The sequence below is a fragment of the Jaculus jaculus genome, chromosome 5 (genome assembly GCF_020740685.1).
Source record: "Jaculus jaculus isolate mJacJac1 chromosome 5, mJacJac1.mat.Y.cur, whole genome shotgun sequence".
NCBI lineage: Eukaryota > Metazoa > Chordata > Mammalia > Rodentia > Dipodidae > Jaculus > Jaculus jaculus.
This window is the reverse complement of record NC_059106.1, coordinates 55,826,841-55,842,508: the sequence shown is the minus strand read 5'-3', so window position 1 is coordinate 55,842,508 and position 15,668 is coordinate 55,826,841. Positions and strand designations below refer to the sequence as shown.

General features: G+C 46.3%; 1 protein-coding gene across 1 annotated transcript; it reads left to right on the top strand.

Annotated features, from left to right (window-relative positions):
* The first annotated feature begins 11,981 nt into the window (after positions 1 to 11,981).
* Positions 11,982 to 14,663, top strand: Htr1d (5-hydroxytryptamine receptor 1D). Its single transcript, XM_004657539.2, has one exon. The coding sequence runs from the start codon at positions 12,661 to 12,663 to the stop codon at positions 13,882 to 13,884; it is 1,224 nt and encodes a 407-aa protein (XP_004657596.2). The 5' UTR covers positions 11,982 to 12,660; the 3' UTR covers positions 13,885 to 14,663.
* Positions 14,664 to 15,668: the final 1,005 nt, after the last annotated feature.

Genomic DNA, 15,668 nt, shown 5'->3' with positions numbered 1-15,668 from the left:
TTATGACACATCTTGGTGGCTACATTCTAAGTGACAACAGGTGGCTGGTAGTGACTCTTCCGGAGTTTCTCAGCTCTGGCTCTCAGTCCGGCTATGCACTGTGTGACCTTGACTTACTCATTTTACCTCTTTTTCTGCTTCTGCAAATGGGTATACTGTTTCCCAAAGAGGAGTATTAGGGGCAGATGGAGGGAGTTTCACTTTCCCAGACGCACAGGGGAATCCAGTAAGCTGTCAACAACAGAGGCTCTTGCCTTTTCGGAGCACATGTGGTTATTCAGGATGCCTCGTGATGGTTAAAGGCTTGTGACAAGCCAGTACAAGGCCAGGAGGAGGAAGGTTAAGTTCTTATACTTCTGCCACTGTTGCAAAGGCTTCAAAAACAGGTTTCACCTGTGACTAATTTTCTAGTGATACTCTGACAGTGAGGAAGATATTGGGATGTTGTTCTGGCCCCTGGCTTTTTTGTTGTTGTTATTGTTGGTTTGTTTTCTTGATCATACCCTCAAAATATGTGAGGAATTTTTAGAACTTATAGTATCTGACATCTCCCACCCAGGATGAGGCCAAGATAACTGTTTCTTCTCCCTCCCTCCCTCCCTCCCTCCCTCCCTCCCTCCCTCCCTCCCTCCCTCCCCCCCCCCTCTCTCTCTCTCTCTCTCTCTCTATCTGTGTGTGTGCCTGTGCATGTGTTATGTGTGGCATGATATTTTGTGTGAGCATGCACATGAGTACATGCACACACACATGCACACACACATGCAGTGGCCTGTGGAGCACTTTGGGCAGCCTCTGTTGCACGCCCACGTACTTTTTTGAGACAGCATCTCTCTCAACCTGGAGCTGCTGTTTGTGGTCAACAAACCCCAGTGATTTTCTGGTCTCACTCTCTCTGCATGGCCACACTCAGCCTTCTGTGTGAGTTCTGGGGAGTTGACCTGTGGTCTTCTCAGGCCTTTATGCTTAAGCAGCAAGCATTCTTAGGTGTTGAGCCATCTCCCTAGTTCTTTCTCTCTCTCTTTTCTTTTTTATTGGTATTGGGGTTCAGATCCTGGGCCTTACACACACTGGGAAAGCACTCTATTACTGAACTATATCCCTAGGACTCTTTACTTTTAGTTTTTCTTTCTTTTTCCTTCAGGGTAGGGTCTTAGTCTAGCCCAGGCTGATCCGGAATTCACTATGTAGTCTCAGGGTGGCCTTGAACTCACAGCGATCCTCCTTCCTCAGCCTCCAGAGTGCTGGGATTAAAGGCATGCACCACCACGCCCAGCTTGGACCATTTTTTTTTTTTGTTTGTTTTCTGAGGTAGTGTCTCACCCTAGCCCAGGCTGACCTAGAATTCACTCTGTATTCTCAGGGTAGCCTCAAACTCACGGCGGTCCTCCTACCTGTGCCTCCTGAGCGCTGGGATTAAAGGCATGAGCCACCACTCCCGGCACCACTTTTTGAAAAAGTATATTTGGGGACAGAGAGATGGCTTAGTGGTTAAGATGCTTGCCTGCGAAGCCTAAGTACCCATGTTTGACTCTCCAGATCCCACATAAGCCAGATGCACAAAGGTGAAGCAAGCACAAGGTTGCACATACCCGATAGGAGGCACACGCATCTGGAGTTTGATTACAGTGGCTGAAGCCCTAGCATGCCAATTCTTTCTTTCTCCCTCTGTCTCTCTCTAAAAAAATAAAAATATTTATTTATTTATTTATTTGAGAGAGAGAGATGGAGATAGATAGAGTGAGAATGGGTTACCACGACCTCTAGCCAGCGCAGACAAACTCCAGATACATGTGCCACCTTGTGCATCTGGCTTACATGGGTCCTGGGGAATCAAACCTGGGTCCTTAGGCTTCGCAGACTAGTGCCTTAATCGCTATGCCCTCTCTCCAGTCCTGGACCACTTTTTGTTTCCAGTTTACCTGGGTGACTGGGGAATTGAATCTGGTCTGGCAAGCTTTGTAAGCAAGTGCCTTTAACTACTGAGCCATCTTCCCAGCCCCCTTTTAAAATGTCTCTACTAAGGAGGGGGAGGACAAAAAAGGTAATGGGAGAGGATTATGATTAAAATACATTATGGGGCTGGAGAGATGGCTTAGTGGTTAAGCGCTTGCCTGTGAAGCCAAAGGACCCCGGTTCGAGGCTCGGTTCCCCAGGTCCCACGTTAGCCAGATGCACAAGGGGGCGCACGCGTCTGGAGTTCGTTTGCAGAGGCTGGAAGCCCTGGCGTGCCCATTCCCTCTCTCTCCCTCTATCTGTCTTTCTCTCTGTGTCTGTCACTCTCAAATAAATAAATAATTAAAAAAAATTAAAAAAAAATACATTATGTACACATATGAAAATCGTCATTGAAAAAGTTTGTTAAGGGCTGGACAGAGCACTCAGTAGTTAAAGGCACTTGCTTCCAAAGCCTAATGGCTAGGGGTTGATTCTCCAGTACCCACATAAAGCAAGATGCGCAAAGTGGCCCATGCATGGAGTTTGTTTGCAGTGTCAAGAGGCCCTGGTGTGCCCATTCTCTCTCTCTTTTTCCTCTTCCTTTCTTTCTTTCTCATTGGAAATTAATAAATAAAAATATTTTTAAAAAGAAAAAGGTTTTCAAAAAGCCACTCCTAACTCATGTTTTCCAGGATTGGAGTGTTAATTATAACTAGAGTAGACTGTCTTATTCATGGTGGATATGTTCTAAGCCCCCAGGGGATGCCTGAAACTGCAGATAGTACTGAAGTCTGGAGATGCTATATGTGTTTTTCCTTATACACACCTATCTATGATAAAGTTAATTTATAAACTACACACAGTAACAAATTAACAATAATAATATAGAATGATTACCATAAGATATTATAATAAAAGTTATGAGGGGAGCCGGGTGTGGTGGCACACACCTTTAATTCCAGCACTTGGGAGGCAGAGGTAGGAGGATGACTGTAAGTCCCAAGCTAGTCTGAGACTACAGAGCGAATTCCGGGTCAGCCTGGGCTAGAGTGAGACCTACCTCGAAAAACCAAGATAAATATGAGAGGAACTAGAGAGATGGTTTAGTAGATAAAGGCATTAGTTTGCAAAGCCTAATGACCCAGGTTAAATTCCCCAGGCACCCACGTAAAGCCAGACAGGCATGTATTTGCAGCAACACGACAGCCTGGTACACACACACGCACACACACACGCACACACACAGAGATTTTTTCAGTTTTTCTTTTTTTTTTTAAGACAGGGTTTCACTCTTGCCTAGCCTGACCTGGAACTCACTGTATCCCAGGCTGGTCTAAAATTCACAACCATTATTCCTCAGCCTCCTGAGTGTTGAGATGAAAGATATGTACAACCACATCTGGTCCAAATAAATGTTTTTAAGTTATAGGTGGGGGGGGGTATGGCTTAGTGATAGAGCTGCTCCCTCGAATGATCAAGGCCCTGGGCTGGACCCTCCGCAACACACACACAAGCTGTGTGACTATGACCGCCCGCCCTTCTCTCTCTCTCTCTCTGTCTCTCTCTCTGTTGTTGCAGTATCCTCACCTTCTTCTGATGATGTGAGATGCAGTAATGCCTTAGTGGTGAGGCGGATGACATAGACGTAGCGTGAGGCTGCCGCTACCTGAGCAGTACCCAAACACAAGCACCGTGACAGCAGGACAGTCGATCTGATAAACGAGCTGGCTCCTCCATGACTAATGGGCAAGTGCCGTGTGCACAGACATGGGTAGCGTGGCCACTCTAGACAAAGAGATGATTCACATTCTGGGCAGGACAGAACACGACTGGGTAAGATTTTTATCACACTACTCAGAACAATGCACAATTTAAAACTTAGGAATTGTTTGTTTCTGGAACTTTCCGTATCATATTTTTGGACCACAGTTGACTCTGGGTAACTAAAACTGTGGAAAATAAAACATCAGATAAGGGGGGGCACAGTAGCTGTAATGGATAGAATGTTCACTATACACTTGGCCCCCTCAAGTCTACATATCAAAATAAACAACTTTCCTCTCATCAACTGCTATGGATCAAGTATTTGCTCCAGAAAGGAGATGGCAACTGCTACATCCTCTTTCCTCTGCATTTTCCAGATTTTATTACTTTTTTTTTTTTTTTTTTGATTTTCTGAAGTAGGGTCTCACTCTAGCTCAGGCTGACCTGGAATTCACTATGTAGTCTCAGGATGGCCTTGAACTCACAGTGATCCTCCTACTTCTGCCTCCTGAGTGCTGGGACTAAAGGCGTATGCCACCACACCTGGCTCATTTTCCAGATTTGATAATCAAAGAAACTGAGCTGCAACACTGACTTGCTTGGACCTTATGATTTTAAAATTTGAACTGTTGTCTGTCTCTCTTCTGTCTCTCTGTGCTTAAAATAAATAAATAATATTTTTTAAACTAAAAAAGGTCTGGAGAGACAGCTCAACAGTTAAGGTACTTGTCTGAAAAGCCTAACAACCTGATATTGATTCCTCAGTACCCACGTAAAGGCAGATGCACAGGTGGTGCATCCATCTGGAGTTTGTTTGCAGCAGCTAGAGGCCCTGGTGCAACCATTCTCTCTCTCTCTTTCTCCTTGAAATAAATAATTTTTTAAAAAAACTTGAATTTAGGGCTGGGGATACAGCTCAGTGGTTGAGAGCTTGACTAGGGTATATGAAGCCCTGGGTTCAATCCCTGCTACAACCAAAAAAAAAAAAAAAAAAACAAACTTGTGCTTAGATATGGAGAAATGTGCACATTCAAGCGTTCATGCTCATACCTGTACCCGTGTGAAGGCATTTCCGTCTAAATCACACATTTCACCCTCATGACGTTTCTAGGAGGCATGCTTTGTGATACCTTGAGTCTCCAGTGGAGAAGGCTGAGGCCGTAGGAGACCCCACACAGAAGGAAGAATGAAACCAGATAATAGCTGCAAAGGCCTTTTGTAAAATGGAAAGCACTCAGATTTGTGGAGAGCGATTTCCCTGTCCAGGGCTCACTCATCCGTACTGCACAGCTCCTACGGAGACAGAGACATGAATTCCTCTGTGGGGGATTATTCAACTGCAACAAATCTTTGATCACAGAGCCTTGGGTTGGTGGGGTTTTTTTTTTTTTTCCTTTTTCTTCCTCTAAAAGGCTGAGGCTGGCTTTCATGGAGCCATTAAAGTCCCACGTAAGCTTTGTTTCTGGCAAGGTTTTATGACTCAGTTAAAGACCCTGTAGGAAGGAAGAGCTGACTGATCTTCCTGGGAGACTGCGTGAGCCCTGGGTAGGAAGCTTAGGTTAAGAGAGATAAAAAGGACACCTGCTGTGTGCTGGCCCCTGTGCCTAGGATGTGCCAACTTCACTGAAGCTATACGACAATTCTGGGAGGAAGGTGGTGTTGCCCCAATTGATAGATGAGGAGGAAGGACCCAGGAGGTGAAAGGACTTGCTTCAGATCCCTCAGGAGAAATTGTTTAGTGGGAAAGAACCAAAATCCCTCTGTCTTAGTAAGACTGTTCAGGGCCTGCTGGGCCAGTTTGAACTGGCTCAGCTGGGTAAAGATTGAGCTGGTACAGATGGGGGTTCCTGGGTGGAAGGTCACTCATGGATATTCAAGGGTGGCAAGGAGTTTCCTTGGGGCAGAAGTCTTTTTTTTTTCCTCTCAGGGCTGTTGGTTTTTTCTGTCTGTCTGTTTCTGTCTGTCTCTCAGCTTTTTTCTGCCTGCTCCATTGTCCTGACAATCCCTGCAGACCTATTGCTTGTTTGTTTTTTTTTGTTGTTGTTTACAAACATTCTGTACAAAGTGGTGTGTATTTACATTACGTACATATTAAAGAATACCAAGGGCTGAGGAGGTGGCTCAGTTCGTAGGATGTTTGCCTAGCATGAAGCCCCAGATTCAGTTTCCAGCACCACATAAACTGGGCATGCTGGCACATGTCTGTTAATTCCAGCACTCGGGAGATGGAGGGAGGAGGAGAGAATTAGGAGTTCAAGGTCATTCTCAGCCCCAGTGAGTTGGAGGGTAGCCTGAGCTACATGAAACTCTATCTCAACAAAAAGGGACACCCACATGAGGACCTGGATTAAATCCCCTGCATGACACACCCACATACAGTGAGGGGGAGAGAGAGAGAGAGAGAATAAAATAATTAGGATATTCATTGGTGGGACTGTGCATATCCCGTCCCCGTACACTTGAGAGCTCCTGGATTATTTGTAGTGTCTGTGGTCGCAGCTGGGGACATCAGTATCATTCTTGTTCCCGTTAGCTCCTGAACAGATAGGAATTTCTCAGAATTGGACAATTGCTTACAGACCCTCATTGTGGAACCTGCCTTATTTTCTGAGTTCTAACTCAAAAAAGTGTAACTTTTTCTTTTTTCCTTTTCCCTTTATTTCTCCTCGTTGGATTATAGCTGAAATCCTAAGCATGCTTATTGTGACATTTTGTAGCTTCCTCACCTTTTCTTTTCAATAAATCTCTCTTACCTAACTCAAAATAGAGTTGGGGAAATGGCTCAGCAGTTAAAGGCACTTGCTTGCAAAGCCTGCTGGCCTGAGTTCAATTCCCCAGCCATATAAAGCCAGGTGGACATTCATTTGCAGCAGCAAGAAACCCTGGTATACACACACACACACACACACACACACACACACACACGTCACGTTTCTCAGGAATGGAAACATTGTGTCATGAGATGTGATAATACACTATTAGCTTTGGGAGACAGTACCAAATGATGCTAGTAAGGTGTCTCCAATTTGTGCTTTACTCCTACAGGCAACAATTCCTGTTGCCCATTACTTCCTCACTAACATGATCCTATTAAAAATTGTTTACCCACCTGCTCGGTAAAAAAAATGATCTCATTGTCATTTTTCTTGCATTTTCTATTTTGTTATCTGAGATGTCATAGAAGAAAGGCAGCCTGGGTACATGGCGGGGTTGACAGCAACTCTCCATCTTTGTTTAGGATGGGGATGGCCGAGCAGGAATGGAGAGTGCTGGCTCCACACTGTCTCTCTCTTTTTCTGTTTGAATATTTTATTTATTTATTTTGCAAGGAGCCAGAGAGGATGAATGAGAATGCTAGGGCCTCCAGCCACTGCAAACGAACTCTAGGTGCTTGCACCACTTTGTGCATCTGGCCCTGTGTGGGTGCTGGGGAACTGAACCCCAGTCATTAGGCTTTTGCAGGCAAGTGCCTTAACTGCTGAGCCATCTCCCCAGCCCCTGATGCCTTTCTTGGAAAGCCTCAGTGAAAGTTTCCTGTCAAAGGCCATCCTGTCCCTGTCCCTCTTCCTAAGATGTCACCAAGGGCTTGCTCACCTGCCAGCCACTCAGCCCTCCCCTAGCCTGCACCCCTCCCTGCAGTGAGGTCGCTGGAATGCCTGAGGCCACCCAAGTGCACGGGGCAGACCCAGCAGCCTGCTCTGGGACATGCAGCATTGCAACATCTCTGCCGCCCTGGCTGTCTGTCTGCGGGGAAGAAAATTCCAAGCAGTTCAGCCCGACTTCACATTTTCCATGTGAACCAGAACGGGAGGAAAATCAACTGAAGGCTTTTGGAGTGGAGCCTGGGGCCACTGGGGGCAGGAGAGAAGTCATTGTCACCTATCTCCACCCGGCTTGAGGCTTTCTGTCCAGAATTGCCGAGGCGTGAAGGAAGGGTAGAGAGTTCAAGAGCTCTGGACTTGGTTCTTCCACGTCCAGCCTGGTGACCTGCACAGGGAACACCACCTTTGTGAGCACCCTGGCCCAGTTGTAAGTTGGGAGCTGTATTGCTTACTGGAAAGGTCGGGTGGTTCAGCCCTAGAGCTTGGCTCAGTGCCTGGAACATGGCAAGAATGCCACTAAATAATAATTTATAATGACAATGAAAAGCGTCTTTCAGACTTTGGATATGTTTAAAAGTTAGTAGTTTAGGGATTTTTAATTGAGGTTACATCTCTCCTCTAGGTAGACATATTTAAAAAAAAATACTTATTTATTTGAGAGAGAGAGAGAGAGGCAAATAGAGAGAGAATGGGCTCACCAGGGCCTCCAGCTGATGCAAACGAACTCCAGACACATGAGCCACCTTGTGCATACATGGGTTCTGAGGAATTGAACCTGAGTACTTTGGCTTTGCAGACAAGCACCTTAATGGCTAAGCCATCTCTCTAGCTCTAGACATATTTTTAAGATGACGCTGCTACAGATTTGGAGAGTGGGAGGGAAATAGCAAACTATTGGTATAGCATCTTAATCTTTCTTTTCTTTCTTCCCTCCTTCCCATCCTTCTCTCTCTTCCTCCCTCCTCCTTTCTTTCTTCCTTCCTGCCTGCTTTCCTTCCTGTCTTTCTTTCTTTCCTTTCTTCCTAGTAGGGTCTCATGTAGTCCAGACTGATATCTAATCCATTCAGTAGCCAAACATGACCTTGAAGTCCTGGTCCTCCTGCCTCTGTACTCTGAATGTCAGTGTTGCAGGAGTGGCCAACATGCCTGATTGATTCTTAATGTTTAAAAAAGAAATCAAGTCTGTGCTGGGCGTGGTGGCGCACACCTTTAGCCCTAGCACTTGGGAGGCAGAGGTAGGAGGATCGCTGTGAGTTCGAGGCCACCCTGAGACTACATAGTGAATTCCAGGTCAGCCTGGACCAGCGTGAAATCCTACCTTGAAAAAGTAAAAAGAAAAAAAAAAAATCAAGTCTGGTATGATGAAACACACCTATAATTCCAGCACTTGGGAGGATATGACAGGAAGATCGAGAGTCTGAGGCTAGCCTGGACTATACAGTAAGACCAAAAACAAACCAGAAAAAGAGAAAAGAAAGGTTCTCACAGTTGCTAATGGTACCTACACAAAACCTGCATAAGAGGCAGGAAAAAAAAATGATGAAATCAAACTAGAAGAGAGACTAGTTGGGAAGAAGATGAGATTCATTGGAGGGAGGATTTGGGAAGGGGAAAAGGGAAGGAGGTGGGAGGGAACATGATTGTGATATATTGTCTATATTTATGTAAGTGGTCAATAAAAAGTTTAAAAATAATATAAAAAAGAAAGTGGGCCTGGAGAGATGGCTTAGCAGTTGAGGAGCTAGCCTGCAAAGTCTGAGGACCCAGGTTTGATTCCCCAGGACCCATGTAAACCATATGCACATAGTGGCACTTGAGTCTGAAGTTTTATTTGCCGTGGCTGGAGGCCCCGACGTGCCCATTCTTTCTTTCTCTCTCTCTCTCCCTCACAAGTAATAAATGAAAATGAAGGGAAGGGAGAAAGAAATAGAGAGAGAGAGGGAGAAAAAGAGGGAGGAAGGAGAAAAAGGAAGGGAGGGAGGGAGGGAAGAAAGAAGGAAAGAAGGAATGGAGGCAGGGGCATGATTGATGGAACATTGTTTGAAACAATCGAGACAAATGCCTAAGCAATCATAATGGTCACAGACTTTCAAGTGTGTGCAGATAGATTCGGCCTTGCTTACTCCTTCTTGAGGTCCTTGAACACTACGCCTCCTCTCCTGCCAGCCGAGGACAGGGACTGTCAACCTGGGAGAAGTACAATGGATCACAGGGATTCCTGGTAAGGCTGTGCATTTCACAAGCTGCAGTGGAGAGAGGAGTGTGGGTGTGGCTCATGAGTAGCCGAGTCCCATGGGCTGCAGCTGGGACTAAGGCAGAGATGGCCCTGCATTGACTGTCTTCTGACTTGCCTTACTGTCCTCATCCATACAAAAGCCTAAAGGCTCAGATCCCAAGACTCGTCCACTGTCCCAAATATTAAGCCTAGAGGCCAGACGTACACAGTGGACACATGAAAATGAGTTTTCGGGTTTTATTCATTTATTTTTCCGGAGGTGGGCACGCTATAATTCTAGCACTCAGAAGACTGAGGCAGGAGGATTTAGAGCTTTAAAAATTATGTATTTATTTGCACATATGTGTGTTTGTGTATATCGGCGTGTCAGGGTCTCTTGCCATTGCAAACAAATACTAGATGTTTGCACCACTTTTTGTATCTGGCTTTATGTAGGTGCTGAGGAATCGAATCTGGGCCAATAGGCTTTGCAAGCAAGCACCACTGAACCATCTCCTCAGCCCTGGATTTACAGTTTAAACCCAGCTCAGACAATGTAGAAAAAATAAAAGTTGGGCTGGAGAGATGGCTTAGTGGTTAAGCGCTTGCCTGTGAAGCCTAAGGACCCTGGTTCGAGGCTCAGTTCCCCAGGACCCATGTTAGCCAGATGCACAAGGGGGTGCAAGCATCTGGAGTTCGTTTGCAGTGGCTGGACACCCTGGCATGCCCATTCCCTCTCTCCCTCTTTCTCTGTCTGTCACTCTCAAATAAATAAATAATAAAAAAAAATGAAAGTGGTCAAATGTATTTTCTGAAGTTGAATTTCTACCATAAAATGGGCTGAGAGATGGCTTAGCGGTTAAGGTGTTTGCCTGCAAAGCCAAAGGATCCTGGTTTGATTCTCCAGGATCCACGTAAGCCAGATGCACAAGGGTCACATGTGTCTGGAGTTCGTTTGCAGTGGCTGGAGGCCCTGGCATGCCCATTCTCTCTCTTTCTCTCTCTCAAAGAAATAAAATATATTTTAAAAAAAAAGAAGGTCTGGGCATGGCAGCACACACCTTTAATCCCAGTACTCAGGAGGGAGATCATGGCAGGAGGATCACTGGGAGTTCGAGGCCAGCCTGAGACTATGTAGTGAATTCCTGAGCTAGACCTAGACCCTACCTCAAAAAAAAAAAAAAAAAAAAAAAAAAAGCTCTGGGATTAAATTTTTGCAGTTAATTTCTTTGCTTCATAATAATAATAAGTGTTTTGTTGTAGATTTTTGCTTTGTCTTATTTTTTGTTGTTTTTGTTTTTAGAGTCATTCATGAGTTGAGCACTGTAACACTCACCTATAATACCAGCAATCAAGAGGTGGAGGCAGAAGGATCAAGAGTTCAAGGTCATCTTCGACTACATGGCAAAACTGAGGCCAGCCTAGGCTCTATACATGAAACCCTGTCTCAAAAGAAACCAACCAAGGAAACAGAAAATGTCCTTCATACTCACTCTAAGAAACTGGAACTCCAAAGTGAGTGGACGTCACCACACACTCTAGAGAAATGCATGGTAACAAGCTGGTGATCTTTCTGGAGGCTTTTGTTTCTCCTATGCAGTGTTTGGTTTGGTTTAGTGAACTAGAGTCATGCTTTCTGATTCACAGAGCTGACTTCATGTGCTTGGAACCAGCCTGTGGTACTTTGTCCCCTCTGGGAATTGTGGGGGTGGGGCCACATCAGCTCCCTGTAGCCTTTTGAATAAGGCGAGTTCATAGCACAGGGCCAGCGTGAAGCAGTATCTTTTTAATCTAATAATTTTAGCCTTTCGAATCGTTCTTCAAGAACCTAACTTGGCTTTCTGTCTTGTCTTAAAATCTCAGTGCTTCAGTACACGTATCCATATCAATGAACCAAGTGATTTTTCCCCCCCGCTTCACCTAGTGGTAAGGGAAATGTTTTGTCTGGTCAGGCTTGAAATGATCAGTGGGACAGAAACCAAAGTTAAGTACTCGTGATGTAACAGGTCAAGATAATCCTGGAAAATGGAGCTGTTGACGACGATGGTTCTTCTCTGAATCAGGAGGTGTTTTCCTTTGCTTCCATTTTTAAAGAAACAACTTAGACTCTAGACACTTCCCTGATTAGAAATGGGAGAGATTTTGATGTTCTCACTAATCACATTTGATACAAGAATTGGGGTTCCTCTGCCAACACACTAATACAACATGCCAACGCACAGATACAATATGGGAATTTCGGGGTGTCTCCAGAATTAGGTTGTCTTATGAATTCAAACAACTGCAGTCCAAGACCAAAGGGTGAAGTTTAGAGAGATTTTATTAGATTAAAAGAAGCAAACAAGGGGCTCGAGAGATGGCTTAGCAGTTAAGGCAGCAAAGCCAAAGGATCCAGGTTTAATTCCCCAGGACCCATGTAAGCCAGATGCACAAGGTGGTGCACGCGTCTGGAGTTTGTTTGCAGTGGCTGGAGGCCCTGGTGCACTCATTCCAGCCATTCTCTCTAATAACTAACTAAATTAATTAATTTTTTTTTTTAAGGAAGAAGAAGAAGGAAAGAAGAGAGTGCAGAGAGCTCCTGCTCATGGGAAGGCAAGAGCAGTAAAGCCCACCGAGAGACCCAGATTGGGGTCTTGTTATAGGTTCTGATTGGGGGCTGAGCTAACCAACCTGGATGTACCTCTAGGAAAGGGAACTCATTCCTAGGGAGGGTCTCTGGCTGAGTTAAAGGGAAACCAGATCTAGGAAACTCCTTTAGGCAAGCAAGAGATAAGGAGAAGCCAGATCCTCCTCTAGCCAAGTGAAGACTGCAAGGACAAATTCAAGAACATTCCCTGCTTTTACTTCCTGGGGGCCCTGATGGCCCTACACTGCCTCGCATTGATATCTCAAACTTTGAGAAGAGCCCAAAATATGCCAAAAGCATGAACCCTAGAGCATGATTCACCCTCCCATGATGTCCTGATAATTGTCTTAACAAATTCAGCTTGCTTCCCCTGGGCTGGAGATCTATGGGGCCGAATTCCAGAGATGTCTCAGGATTCGCCTGCTTTAGGAAAGGCCTGCCCCTGGCAAATGGCCGTGGTCTTGGTGTGTTTCCATAACCACGTCTTGAAATCTTCTTGCCGTGGTCCATTCTGATGGATGGCTCCCACCTCCGTGAAAGTGGAGGATGATCTTGCTTTGCGCGGGACAACTGTGAAGGGAGTGTGTGGGAAGAGAGAACCTCCTAGCATGTCGCCTCCAAACCAGTCCATAGAAGGCTTTGCCCAGGAGGCTTCCAATAGATCCTTGAATGCTACTGGGACCCCAGGGACTTGGGACCCAGCGGTCCTCCAGGCCCTCAAGCTCTCCCTTGTGGTCGTCCTTTCTGTCATCACGCTGGCCACTGTCCTCTCCAACTCCTTTGTGCTTACCACCATTCTTCTCACCAAGAAGCTCCACACCCCAGCCAACTATCTCATCGGCTCCCTGGCTACCACTGACCTCCTGGTCTCCATCTTGGTCATGCCCATCAGCATCGCCTACACCACCACCCACACCTGGAACTTTGGCCAAGTCTTGTGTGACATCTGGGTGTCATCTGACATCACATGCTGCACGGCCTCCATCCTGCACCTGTGCGTCATTGCCCTGGACAGGTACTGGGCCATCACAGACGCCCTGGAGTACAGCAAACGCCGGACCGCGGGCCATGCCGCAGCCATGATTGCAGCCGTTTGGATCATCTCCATCTGTATCTCCATCCCTCCGCTCTTCTGGCGGCAGGCCACGGCTCACGAGGAGATGTCCGACTGCCTGGTGAACACGTCCCAGATCTCCTACACCATCTACTCCACCTGCGGGGCCTTCTACATCCCATCTGTCCTGCTCATCATCCTCTACGGCCGCATCTACGTGGCCGCCCGCAGCCGCATCCTGAAGCCACCTTCCCTGTACGGGAAGCGCTTCACCACGGCCCAGCTCATCACGGGCTCGGCCGGCTCCTCGCTCTGCTCGCTCGATCCCAGCCTCCACGAGAGCCACTCGCACACAGCCGGCTCCCCGCTCTTTTTCAATCACGTGAAAATCAAGCTGGCCGATAGCATCCTGGAACGTAAGAGGATTTCTGCCGCGCGGGAGAGGAAAGCCACCAAGACCCTGGGGATCATTTTGGGGGCCTTTATCGTCTGCTGGCTGCCCTTCTTCGTGGCCTCTCTGGTCCTTCCGATCTGTAGGGACGCCTGCTGGATCCACCCGGCCCTCTTTGACTTCTTCACCTGGCTGGGCTATTTAAACTCCCTCATTAATCCCATCATCTACACTGTGTTCAATGAAGACTTCCGGCAAGCATTTCAGAAGGTTGTCCATTTCCGGAAGGCTTCCTAGTCGGATTTGGGAGGGGTTCTTTCTGTTGTCCTGTGACCTAACTGGGGTTACCCTTTCCGTTTCACTCAAGAACTGGATTGATTCATGACATCTTAGGTCTTGGGTCAATTAACAGTCGTCCTGTGGCTGTTGCTGGTGTCTTCAACTTCTGAGCCTAAAAGCTGGGCCATGGCATGAAAGGGGACGGCACTGAGGACATCCCTTAACATGATATTTTCGTAGTTCTCTGGGGTGGAAGAAGCATGCACTGCAGGATTGAGATGAGACACTGTCTAATTCTTTCTAGTCTGCCTGGGACTTATAGGGGGCTATGGAGGATGGACAAAATTAATAATCAAAATTAAGGAGAATTTGGAGTCAGAATGGAGGGGTCTCCATCTTACTATATCTCCTTAAATACAAGTAACACCCAGTAATTTATCCACTGGGTCTTCCAATACACCAAATTGCTCCCAGTTGTCTAGGAGGAGAGAGGCATCTATGACATGGGGTAACCTGGAGGGTGATTCAGAAGTGTCAGCCAGGAAAAGGGACATTTGGGATCAGCTAGACTATCCTGCTCCCTCTTTCTTCCCAATATTCCTGCACCGTCTTAATATTCTGATAATTAATATCCATTATCACCTCGCTCAAGGAGGCCAACAAGTGTTGGACTACCAAAGTTTTGAGTGAGATAACATTCTGTATTCTTTTTCAGAATTATTTTCCTTCATGTCTCATTCTCATTAGAGTTCTTAAGATATTAAGTCTTACCAAATAAAAAGCATGAGGCATCATGACCAGTGACGTCTTTGGGTGTTTTTATTTTCCCTCTCTGCCTGGTATGCAGATACTCAGTTCATTGCAGTTTATAAGGTTTGTTGACAGCCCACCTCATGGCAGGTCCTGTGCCTCATAACTGTGAGTGCCAGTGTGGTGAGACAATTAAACACTGAGAATCTGGGGCTTGGGGTTGGGAGTATAGCTCAGTGGTAGAGTGTTTGCCTAAAAGTGTGAGGTCTTGAGTTTGATCCCCAGCACCAAAGAAACAAGGAAGGGAGGGGCTGGAGAAATGACTTAGTGGTTAAGGCACTTGCCTGTGAAACCTTAGGTCCTTAGGCTTCACAGGCATGTGCTGGAGAGATTTTTACAACAAGATCTCAGTATGCTGCTGCTCAGGCTGGCCTCAAAGGATCCCTGGGCTCAAGGGATCCTCCTGCTTCAGCCTCCCCAGAAGCTGAAGTGCAGATGTGGCCCACCTCACCCAGTATCCAAGTTCACTGGCTAAGAGCCGGCTCTCTAGATAGACTCTTCCCATGTACTGCCTCTGAAGTTTGGGGATGGTGGAATTAGTGGAGTTAGTGTCATACTCAGGCTGTGAGGCCTCCCCATGAGCCCAGGGACTCAGTGCTGCCCTCTGCAACTGGTAGATCCTTCTGTCCTACCCCCTCCCCCTTTCTTTAAGATAGAGTTGCATATAGGTCAGGTTGGTCTCAAACTTGATATGTAGGCAGGAATGACCCTGAACTACTGTTCTTCCTGCTTCTACTTCTTGGTTGCTGGGATCATAGGTATGTGCCACCATACCAGGTTTATGCAGTGTTGGGGATCAAACTCAGGGCTTTGTGCTTTCTTTCTTTTTTTTTTTTTAAAGCCATCCATCCATTTATCTGTCCTTCTAGCCACCTATTTATCTGTGAGTGTGGAGGCACATGTGACACTGCTCATGAATGGAGGTCAGAGCAGGACCCTGAGGTGTCTGGATTCTTCTTTCCTTCCTTCCTTCTTTTTTCAAATTTATTATT